This window comes from Gavialis gangeticus, unplaced genomic scaffold (assembly GCF_001723915.1).
Source record: "Gavialis gangeticus isolate Ggan-Ray unplaced genomic scaffold, GavGan_comp1, whole genome shotgun sequence".
Taxonomy (NCBI): domain Eukaryota; kingdom Metazoa; phylum Chordata; order Crocodylia; family Gavialidae; genus Gavialis; species Gavialis gangeticus.
The window spans coordinates 13,710,250-13,722,749 of NW_017729031.1; the positions used below are offsets into that span (position 1 = coordinate 13,710,250).

The 12,500-nt window shown below is 39.7% G+C and overlaps 1 protein-coding gene across 3 annotated transcripts in view; it reads left to right on the forward strand.

Moving 5' to 3' along the window:
• The window catches only part of GTDC1 (glycosyltransferase like domain containing 1), a 414,716-nt gene that overhangs the window by 400,973 nt on the left and 1,243 nt on the right, over positions 1–12,500 (forward strand). For all 3 annotated transcript variants that reach the window (XM_019522456.1, XM_019522457.1, XM_019522458.1), the window contains 3 exons: positions 1,362–1,432; positions 2,132–2,223; positions 12,460–12,500. The exon at positions 12,460–12,500 is cut by the window's right edge and continues 1,243 nt beyond it. In XM_019522456.1, the coding sequence (XP_019378001.1) occupies positions 1,362–1,432; positions 2,132–2,223; positions 12,460–12,500 (204 nt within the window). The remainder of the gene's footprint in view (positions 1–1,361; positions 1,433–2,131; positions 2,224–12,459) is intronic.

The following is a 12,500-nucleotide window of genomic DNA, read 5'->3' on the forward strand; positions in this document are numbered from 1 at the left end:
TGACACAATATTTAAGGCTGAAAATCATCAAGTAAATCACACATCAGAAATATTTCCCTTTAGTAAAAAAAAATATAGTGCTAGATGATCTACACTTTGAAATTGTTGTCAATTTTTAAACTGCAATCTGAAGAGCGTGTCGTATTAAAAAACATAAAATTATTATTTTTTTCAGTTTGTGGTGACAAAATTTGCAATTAATATCTAGCTAAGCATTTGAGAGAAAAGATGTGCTTTGGGTCTGTTAAAGATAAGGAGGGGTTTAAAACAGAACTTCATACATTCCCTCCCTACCACACACCCTCAAAAAAAAAAAACTTAGCAGAACCATGCTAACCAAAAATCACAGAAACACATTAGTTGTCATTGCAAATAAAAAGGTGAATGTTGACGAAACCTCAGATTTTTTTCTGTGGGGCAGGAAAATGATGTTAAAAATAAAGTCCTGGTATAGACAACATGTTGGAGGAAATTCAAAGATTCATAAAATAAACATATTTTAAGTGTTTTGAATTTCACCGTGTAATTTCTGGCCAACAGAAATTACAGTTGTATCTTTAAAGTTTATTACATGTCAGATCAATGGCCATTATTCACAAAGAGTAAACTATAGTAGTTTAACCCATTCAGTTACCAAAATGCAAACATAAATGTGATAACTTCTCTTTAGATTTGCAATAAGAAAACTTTCTGACATTCTGTTGCAATTATAAAATATTTAGTTTTGATGTTATGGAAGATGATGTAAATTGTTCTGTGAGAAAACAAAAGTATAAACCACTAAATGCTTTTGGCAGAGGAATCTTGACAGTATTTATTAAGAAATACAAATTTTATGTCCTGAAAAAGGAAGAAAATGATCTGAATCATGTGCATAAACTTAAATATACCAACCTAGAACATATTGTAAACCTTTCTTAGGACATGTTTAATTGTAGCCTTTGAACTCTTATAGTTAAAGGACAATACATTTCATGCCAGGTAATTGCTATTGTATAAATATCCTTGTTTTTCTGCAGCATTATTAAGAAAAGCTGTCCATACTTCACCATGTTGTTACATGTGTCTGTCTGCTGATTATAAAATGTGTTAAACAGTATTTAAAAAACAAAAAAATGCAGAGCTGCGCTTTGATTTATTCAGCGAACAAAACATATGCTCGCTGTTCTGTTCTATGTAATTCATATGATCAATAAAATTTTCTTTAAAAAGAGCAACTTTGGCATTTAGAAGGATTATACTGCTGAACAGAAAAAACGGTTTACTTCCGCTTTCTATAGTTAACTTCAGTGGCGTTGGACCAAAATAAGTTTTTGGCTCACTGATGCATTGTTAATATATCTATTATTCTTAATCCTTAGGCTAGAAGCTGTATATTGTGGTTGTTATCCACTCTGTCCCAAAGCCTTGGTGTATCCAGAAATATTTCCAGGTAGCTGCTTTTATGCACATGTTTTTTGTTGAAATGTATTACATGATTCATGATAAAATACAAAGTTTGAGAATAAACTTAAGCAAAAGCAATTGTTTATTTGGCAAGCCAACATGTTAGTGTTAAGGAAAATTTTATGTGTTTTAATACATTACACTAAGTTTATATTTACCATCTGTTCTTTCAAGATAACACAAAAGCAAGTTTTGAAATAGCATTCTTCATTGTTAGCATACACAACCCATAATGATAGATTTTTATAAAAAGGTCAGCGGTGCTGCAATGGCTTGCAGATTTTTTTAATGATACACAGAGAAAAATTGAGGCCTGAAAATCACACAAAATTATTTAAACAGTTTAATACTTAATAATATGCAACTGTGGTATAGGATACACACTAATGTACTAGTACCAGTTCTTTGAAAAATCTCATCACTAAATGTATCACATATGCATTGTGTTACATTAGAATAATGTATTTTAATCACCCAAAGGAGATGTCTAAACAGCACAACTACACAGTCTTATTTAGCATTAAACATCCTTGTGAGCTGAGGTAACCTTATAAAATCATGCTTAAATAATGTAAAACACGAGGCGGCACAGAGCAATATGCATTTTTAATTAGTAAAGTGACTAATATCGAGTGTGTGCTTTGAGGTTTTTGTTTCATTAAAAATGTATCTGTTTTTCCTGCAGCTGAATATCTGTATTCTACACCTGAACAGCTTCTTAAAAGGCTTCAAAATTTCTGCAAGAGACCAGATATTGTAAGGAAACATCTCTATAAGGTAGATGTTCAGAATAGTTTTATATGATATAATGCCATATTGAAATACAAAGGAAAAAACCCCTTAAAAAAACAACATTTAATTAACATACTAATGTTTAAAGGAAACATGCTAGGGAGGGATATTAGTCGTTACACTAACAAGGATTAATTAAACTAGATGCCAGTTGTATTAACCTAGGTCTTATGAAATACGTGCACTTAATGCATGCTACATGCTTTTTTTTAAATTTATTGTTTTCTAAAATGACTGTCCTTTACATTTGGACCCAAGAGGCTTATAAAAATGAACCTGGATTAATGTAACTCATTAGTTTAAAAGGAAAGTAAAAGAAGGATCCTACAATTATACTAATGAGAATAAGCCTACCTTCCTATCAGAAGTTAATCTCCAGTTCTCAAAAAATTCAGGTGAATGTCATCAGATAAACTTTTCCTGTCTCTTCAAATTACTTTGGCAATTTTAACTCTTTAAACTAAAACTTTGCAAGAGGTAAAGTTAACTCTTGATATGCTTATAACTTTTCATATGAGGAACATGGTGGTGGGGGAGTTTTCTGGAAGCTTTATTCACCAAAATTTTCCTGCCATAATTATTCATTGCAATGATAACTTTAAAGGAGGAAGGGTTTAAGTGGCTGAAATGGCTGTTCCAGTTCTGATCCATTATTCTATACTGGACCTTCTTTTAGATTTTTAAGATGCATTTGTGTGCCATGTTAGCAGTCAAACTTTTTTTTACTTATGTGAAGTTATGTCTAGATCATGTATTGAGTCTTTCATCATGTCAGTAATAACCTGATATTACACTTGTGGTATTTTTATGAAATAATTACTACTTTGCATGAGCTAATTTCCAAAAGGACAAGTCAGTTCTCAATTACCTTAGAAGCAAAGATGTGCTGAGGATGGTAATGTTGCCCAGGCATGTCAAAGTCATAAGAGATAGCATCTCTAAAAGTACCTGGCTTAATTAGGAGTCATTGGGACTTAGGCATCTAGTAAATCCAACATCCTGAGAGGGCTGTGGAAGCATGGGTAGAGGTGCTTCATGTTATATTTGATGATATGTAGCAAATGCCATAGCCTTCTTCAAGTGTGCAGGTAATGGACCTGCCAAGCAAGCACCCTTCTAACCTGAGCCACTAACATTGCCAGCAGCTTTTGAACCCTATATCCATGTTTTTCACATTGGGAACCCAAAAATAGCAGGCCCCTTTATGGATTAATTATCTGCCCACTTGCCCCCTTTAATATACCCACTCAAAAGGAGGTGTAGTTTAGCCCTGAATTCACTTGTCTTTTTTTTGCGGGGGGCCCTAAAAATAGACATTTACATAATGATACATCAAAAGAAGATGTTGTTTCTGCAGGAAACAGTTAAACTTTAAGAAAAAAAAGAGAGAACCAAAAATGCAATTTAACACCCAATTTCAAGCTCATTATCTTTCATTGTCTATTAACTTGGCAATGGTTCAGAAGGTAGCTCATAATAGTTTAAAATGCTGACTGAACACTTCCAGTGTTCAGCATTACTTCTTGAGTCAATACTATTGTATAGTTATACATGGTGTCTTCAAAGAGAAAACAGCCCTTAAATGTTTACCTTGACATTTCTCCATTCTTCAAGTTCAGTTAGTAATTTTGTTTCATAGGTATCTTCTTTATGCATCTGGATCCCTAGCTCAGGCATAAAGGGAATGCTAGGATGCCGAAATTGGAAGTAATGGCAGAACAAATATTGATACTAAAAGGGTACGATTTCAAAATGTGGCACAGGGAGTGATGAGTGCACAAGCCCCATAAGCAAAATGCTTCATTTGCTTCAAGTGCCTCCTTTTGCAAATGCACTCCTTGGTGAATTATTTACAAGGAGAGTGCCACCACAAAAATGGAGTACTTTATCATATTGCTTTGAGTTGCACAGTATTAACCCTGCAACTGAGCGTTCATAAGTTGTAAATGTTTGCAGTAGTTTCTGCAACAAGTAGCACTGAAAGGAGAAGGGGAGAAATAATTTTAGAATTATAAAACTAAGGCCTACTCCAAAGCCTGTGACTGTCAGGAAAAAAGCTCTTGCTGATTTGAATGGGCTTTGGATCAGGCTCTGAGAATGTGAACACAGTTATTCTTTTTGCACCCTGGCCCCAAATATGCCAGAGTTGTTTATTTTGCAAATAAACTACCCTTAAAAGGTTTTGAAAGAATGTCAACTTAGAGATGCGCGGTTAATGGTAATTATAGATATGGTGAAATATTTCTTCAGACAGTTGAAAAGAGCAGTACACAATACCTCAGCAGTGAACTCATCGGGGACATGTACATGCCTCTTTGCAGATACTGGTTACATTTCATTTAGGAGTCCATATACAGTAGGTGAAATAGAGAAAACAGAGAGCGAAAAAAGTGATCTGGCACATAACAATACATGGCAACTTCCTAGTTCTCTTTCAAAAACTTTTCTGGCATGCTCAAGTTCAAAATAAAGCTGTGTGTTCCTGCAAAGACAACATAAGAACTCTTTAAAAGCAAAAAAAAAAAAAAGTTTTTTCTTTACATTTTAGACATTCTGTTTTATGAATCGAGAAACAGAAATTGTATATCAGAAGTACTTTTGGTTACATTTCTGCATGTTTTTGTTGCCATTTTATTATTAAGCATATCAAAAGAACACAAACACATTGATTCATTATTCTCTCAATTATATGCTGTGTTTATGCCAACGTATAGAGGCAAAAGGAAGATAGAATTTTACTTATTACAAAAAGGCAATCAAGTTAGGTAATTGGACACAACAGGCTGTGTTGTGGCTAAGCTTGCTGGAAAGCCTTGGGTGCACTGTGAAAAGACATAAAATGAAGCCAACTATCTCTGCACCCACGCAGTGCTGACATCTATCAGAAGACAAGGCCTGGAGTGGCATTGTTCATTATAATGGGAGTTAAAACCAAGCCCCACCCCTGAAAAATTTCCGCATGGAAGTGTACAAGTTAACCCATTACACTGGAACAGCTTGCCTAACTGTTGCTTAACTCCATTGCAGATGTTTCAAAACATGCATAACATAAGTGCCTTTTTAAGGTATTTAATACTTACCCTGTATACTCTGATGGCACCAAAAGCTTATTTCAGTTGGAACGCTACATTCCAGTATTTGTTAACACAAGAGAGGAGAGTTGTCCCAAAAAACCCATGTGCTATCAATTACTTGCTGTTTTCTAGTTTTATTTAGTTAAAAGTTACTTTTTTGTTTTGTGTACTGTGGGACAGCAGGCTCACTGACAGTCCTAAATAACAACATACTGGTACCTCTCAGAGCTAGCTAGGACCCCATCAGAGATAATGGTGAAGGGGAATAAAGAGTGGGGAGGGTTTCCATTGTTTTCTTTAAATTTACCTTGGGAAGTTTGTTTAAGCCACACAGCTCAGCTTCTTACAAGGGCAATGTAAAGGAGTATGGAGCAGAAAGGGGTGACAAGTGCTGCCAACCCGACAGGCATGGAAAGAACTGGCAGTGTTAAACACTGTTTCCTATGCCTGCCAGCAAAATGGGTGCATGTTGGCATTTCATAAACTTAAGTTCATGCCAGCAACTTGTACTCACCAGTTTGACTGAGAGTGTTTGAGCCCACTTTCGGATATTATTATAATAACCATATTGTTCAAATTATAAGTCAACCCTTTTTTCCTCAAAAAGAACCATTAAATCACACTCAACTTTTCTGCAGAACTGACCTATAATGGAGCCTCTTATATTTGAACTGTAATATGATTTTTTTTTGTAAAATATTATATTTAGGGAGAAAAGTTGTTTCTCCTAAAATTTTACTTGAAAATGTGGGGTTGATGTACATGCAGGGTCAGTTTATAATCAGAGCACTACTGGACTTCTGTAGCACTAAATAGGTAGTACATTACAGATAACAGGAAAAGCCACATGACCCAATTTTTGTCTTATTTGTGCTGGTATAGAGCAACTCCACTTAAGTCAAAGGCATGAAACTGATATGAAATAAAGCTAGTCCTACTTCAGCCTGTCACTCCTGCTTGGATATTGTACAGCCCTGGCACTCAGGTCTTCAGTTTAACAGAACAGTTCTGCAGTTTTTTTAAGAACAGGGAAGGAAAGCAGGAACTACAATTCTGCACAGCTCTTATTTGGCGGGGCTGTTTTCCATAATTTCCACCCCCCTCCCTTCCAAAAAAAAAAAAGGCCAGAAGAGATCTGTCTTTCTTTTGGAACTTCCACAACAGATCAGACCATGGTGCACCAAAGAGTAATAGCATAATGATGGGTAAGTGAACGGAGCGTGAGCCTCAGGCGCTGCTAAGTTGTGGGGGTGAGACTCACCTTTCCATCCTTTCCCCTCTGCCCCAACACCCTACACATTCTGTGCAACAGCTCTGGCTCTGGCATGCAGAGAAGCAGTCATAGGTATGCTGCTGCTAGGGGAGATGTCACTTTTTTTTCCTACTGAAAACCATTGTTATTTTGGCCATGCAGTAAACCTCCAGTCCCTGCCCCTGAACTCTTGACCCTGGGTGTGAGGTGGCACAGTACTGGCTAGTTATGCCTCTGGTCCAATATCTTGTCTATGATAGTGGCCAGCATCAAATGCCTCAGAGGAGGTTTGATTGGCAAAGGTAGATTAATACACACAAATACCAGGAAGGTCTCATTAAGATTAAGATCATTAATTGTTAGTGATTAGCTTAAGTCCTGGAGCATGGGGCTTTATATCCCTTCTAGAAACTCTTTATTTAGCATTAGCTATTATAATTTGGCTAGTATTGCTAGCCATATAATTATTTAATCCTTCTTAGAATCTTGCTATCTTTTGGCAGCAATGACATCCTGTGGCAAGGAGTTCCACAAAGCAATTCCATGTTGTATTAAAAAGCATTTGCTTTTACCAGTTTTGGATTCTCTTGCCTTTCAATTTAATCAAGTATGTGTTCCTCTTGTGCTCTGGCACTGGAGGAACTGAAGGATTGTTGAGACTGCTCCTTATTTTTATACCATTATCATGCCCTCTCTGTCTCCTTTCTAAAATAGGAAATCACATTTGTTAGGTCTTTCCTCATATGAAGGTGTGCTGGGTACAGGTGAACAGGAAAGTGGAAGAGAACTATTTGTGTTTTCCAGTCATGGAGCTGGTTTTCCACTTATTCCATCTCAACTGAAAGTAAGAGCAGGAGTGGCCAACATATGGCAGGAGTGCCAGCAGTGGCACAGGCAGTGTGTGTACATGGTACCAACAGATTGGGAAGGGGACAGGCAACACAGCAGCTGATCAGGCAGGGAGCACAGGACAGGAAGCAGAAAAAAAAAAGGAGATCAGGTAGGGAGTACAGGGTAGGGAGCAGGAAGCAGAGCAGATTGAACAGAGGAAGGGGATCAGAATTCCACTCAGGGAGGACACAGGGCTAACTTGTGGCATGCCTACTAAAAATGTTGTCCACTACTGATATAAAGCAGTTTTAGGACAGTTATGAATTATATAAGCTAACAGTGAGCCCTATGGAGACATTGTACTAGCCAGGTACTTTCATAGTCCCAACATATCCATACTGCATTGGCTGGAAAGGGTTGCTTGTGTGTGGGCTGTGTTATCAGTTTCCTGCCAGATAAGGATTCATATCCCCAGGCCAGAATCTTCAGCGGCTTGTTTAGGGCCTCATTAATTAATTCCCCCATACACCATTGAATTTAGGCCAGCATTTGGTACACAGGGTGTAAAAAGGTGGCAAGATTTGGTAAGAACAGTCCCATTTGTAACTTTCAGGATAAAAAAGAAGGACTTGGAACTTTCTATTGTAAAAAATATATTTAAAAGATTAAAAACTTCAAAATCTTGTTTAGAAAGTGGATGAAAATTGCCTGGGGAACCAAAAATGCTTCAGAAGGGCTCATTGAAGGAAGGGGTTAAGACAGAAGATGCCCAATATGTCCATAGAATATGGTCAAATGGGGGAGGCACACTGCAAAAGCAATGAGAATTTAATTTTAAAATGAACTACACATGCACCAGTATTCTGTTGTTCCATTGTTTTGTCTGTTCTGAGATACTTTTTGCAAAGTAGTTTAGAGGTACAAAAGTGCTTCCAAACTTAATTTTTTTAACTTAAAGAAATGTAAACTATATAGAGCAAAGGGTTGTAAGTCATGCTGGTTTGTACAATGGCTGTCTACTGGTATGTTTGGGTACCTGACGATATTTAGGACTAGATCCAAAGGAGGAGTTAGGTGCCACATTGATCTGGTTCCCAGAGTGGAGTCTGAAGGCTTGGCTCCCTGTTCAGTGAATGGGAGTTGGGCTCCTCAGAAGGATGATCCAAAAATAACTCACACTGGTTGCAACTACATGTGAAATTAACGTGACACAGTAAACTCTGGAGCAGTTCAGACCAGAGTCAGCTGTTCCCAGGCACAGCATCTACACATACACCCAGGAGAGCAGCAGTTTGAACCAGGACAGAACAGCCCCGAGCTAGCAGCAGACTCAAGGGCTCAGCCCCAGGCTCCAGGTAGTGGCATCAGGCAGCAGAGGGGGTAGCTGGGACATGAGAGTGCTAAAGTATAGAGCTGTGTGGCAGGCAGCCCCCGCACTTTAGCATCTTCATGCCCCAGCCAGCCCGTCATCATCTACACATGCATTTCATCGCACTTAATTACTCCACTATAAGATAGTACTGTTCCTGTACTATCTTATGGGGGAGCTAATTTACTGCACCTTAATACCAGTGCACACGTAGACAGTGGCACTTTTCTGCAGAGGTACTTAGTCAATTCCACAGTAAAGCACACATGTAGATGTACCCAGTGAGTGGGGAGCTGCTTAGAGCTGTCAACAGGAAACACTACACATAGGGGACAGTCTCAACTCCCATCCCTCTTTTGAAAGAAGTGAACAGAGCTCATCCATCATAAAGGACAGCCAGGGGAGAAAGAACTGGTAGTGATGGTGCAGAGGCCACCTACCTTTTATGTGATAGACTACTGGTTAGGACATTAGAGTGGAAGAGCTGGCTTCTAGGCCCTCCGCAGTTCAAACCTGTATCTTCCATACCCAGGAAAGTGCCCTGTTTCTTTTTGCTTGCATTCCTTCTGTCCCTATAAGCATTACTTTCTTTGCTGTACAGTGGCCCAGATTCAAAAGGAGGGAACCCCCAACTAGCCTGGTGGTTAAGGTACTGTCGTGGGAGGGGTAAAAATGGGTTTGAAACCCATCAGGGAGCAAAGGGACATGACTGGAACAGTGCCACTCAAGCATTTAGGATGCAGACAGAAGTGGCAATTTTTCCCTGATCTGGTCCCTGAAAGTGCTCTATGGCCATGACCAAACAGAAGTGCACATCTGCAAAGTGCTTTAAAAGGACCTTATCCTGCAAAAATTGAGGTTTCAGATGAAGACATTTTAAAACAGAGCTTCTTCAATAACTTCCGCCTGCTCTGCCTCCCAGCCTATTGCTGTTTTCAGAATAGGAGGGAGGAAAAGGAGTGGGGAGAGTTTAGTCTGGGGTTTTTTCAGCCCATACTGCAAGGTAGAGCAGGTGTATTAGAGCCTTCCCAAGGTGGGGGGGTCCAATCCACCCACCCCACCCTCCAGCCCAAGCTGGGAGACCCCTAGAATGATCTCCCTCTGCTCCCTTTCCCCCCTCCCATTCTGAAAACAGCCTGGGCTGGGAGGGAGGAAGAGCTGTTGGTAAGGAAAACTGGCAACAGGCTCACAGCCAGCAGCTGGATTCCCCTACCCCCTGGACCCAACAGTGAACTTCTGTTTGGTCTGGGGGACTGTTGTAATTCAGAACGCTTCCTGCAAAGCATTCTGAGTTGCAGCGGGGAGCTGATCTTCTGTCTGCGCCCTCAGACTTGGGTATTCAGGGCACGCTTAACTCCATCCTGGCCAGAGCCTGCTAATCTAGTGGTATAAAACCCATGACAGGCTTAAGCTTCCTCTACATGTTACATTCATGTTGCGATTAATGTGTTAATCATATCACAGGTGGCAAGGGTGCTACACATGCACCTGATTTAAGGCACTATAAAATGGCAAATGATCCATAAATATGTTCCACTTGTAATTTAGAACATTTTTATGGCTCATTGTGTGGCATCTTAAACTTAATGTGTGGTTTGGGGCCAACAATCAGATGATCCTTGGTCTTGAGATCAGGACTGCACAGGAGTCTGTCACTAGCTCCAGGACTAACAATGAGCTGATTTTTGGCCCCCTGTGGACATGGAGGGTGGGAGCTAAAGGGCTTCCTTCTGGCTAGGCTGTTGGAGAGCAGAGGCCACTGTCCTTCAGTTCCTACTGTCAGGAGCCACTGATCCCCTGGTGTCCAGGCTAGGGCCAACAGTCAGCTGATTGTTGGTCCCAAGACTGTACCAGGGCCTGTTTGAGACCCAGTGCAGTCCCAGGGCCAGAGCCAAGAATGAAATTTTTTACCCTTATTAGATATTCAGGCACTCATCTTTCAACTTGCCAGTGCAGGGGAAGCCAGGATTATGATCCCTGGCTCCCCTTCCACTGGCAAGCAATAATGGCATGATTGGGATCCCAAAATCAGACTTCCTCCTATGAAGATCTGGCAGATACCATCGTGCCATTACACAAATGTGTGCCAGGGGCCTTATGAACTGTTTTGTTACTTTCTGCATCCCAGTGGGACTCGGGCAGGTTGCCATCTGTGCTCCAAATCTCATCTTTCATATCAAATAATAATGTATAATTCCTGTCTCTAGAAACATAGTCCGAAGTATATGATCAGAGTAGGAACTGATGCAGAGATGTCTGCCTGAGTCCACAGGTATCCTGAAGCAATAACTGTAACAATGACCAATGCCTGTTAACTCTGAAGCCTAATGATGTCAGTATACATGTCTAAATGGTTAATTATTTCATTTGTGAACAACATATGCAAGGAAGAAGAGTTATATTATAGAAGTGTTATGCCACTGGGGGGTCACTAGTTTTGTTGTAACTACTTGTTTCTGTGTAAAACATGTTTGCTCTCCCCACTGCCAACTCAGCTTATACTGGTTTCAGGTTGAGTTCAAATAAGTACCATCCAGGGACTTTGCAGTGCTGTAAAAAATCTCATTCAGTTGTGTAATGATACTGGCTTATCAGCACACAATAATAAAACCTAGACACACTTCCACTAACCTATACCAAAAACAGGGCATTTGGATTTCTTTGTATCCTGCACCAGGTTGTTATGAAATAAGGAAGGAAAAGTACCTGTTTTAGTGAGCCTCGGTCCTCTACCAATTTTACTGTTAAAAGTCTTTTAAGTGAATTCAGAACATGTGAAAAATACTGGACTGAAAGTACTTGAGATCAATATATTGTGTTCACAGAACAGGAACTAAGACAGTAAGTTTGCAGGTAATGCTCCAGCTTAGTCAGGCACATCTGAAGGTAAGAGCGGTGATTCAGTCTCCCTGCCTAGTTAGTCTTTGGTCTCTCTACTGAGGCTGCCAACAAAACTGACACCCATTAGGTGACATGAATGCCTGTCCAGCAGCAAATAAACGAAGACTACTAACTAGGTCCTGTGGATCAGCCAGTAACTCTGAGCCACTGCTGTCCTGAATCAGATTTGAACCGTCATTTGAGAGGTGGAAGCAAGCATTGTATCCTTTTTCACTCTTCCAGATGTTTCACTCCATTACTTAATACAAAGTGTGTGTTAAACGTAGCACATTTCTGTATAAAGTTGTGCTAAAACCCATGGCTGCACTATTATCTTTCCAGTGCAGTTTGTGTGCCCAGTTCCTCCTTTCAGCAGCGAGGTCTTTGAACTGGACTTTTAAAAGCAGATTTTTTTTTTGCCCTGGGACATGTAATCATCACATAAGCATCTTAGGGTTCTGTTCTGATTGAAAAGCTTCACAATCACGGGTGGGGCCTCATGCGAGCAGCAGCCTCGCACTAGCAGGTGAACTGTTTGCATCAGAAAGCACTTGTTTACAACAACGGTTCGGACCTGATCGGGAGTCCTAAGACTTTGATCCAATCAGCGGGCGGAATTTTCTGACCCTGGCTTACAGCAGCATCTGCATTGCTCCCCGTCGTATCCAGGCCACTTCCGAGTCTGTCTGTGCAGAAAAGAAATCACAGCTCTGTGTTAATCAAGCGTTTCTTTTATTTTGCTCACACTGAAGACAGCACATTTGTGTTTTAGCAGCTAACGTTCCTTCATTTGATTTCTTTTCTTTTTCTCATAGGGGGAGATGGCTCAGTTTTCTTGGGCAGCGCTACGTGGTAA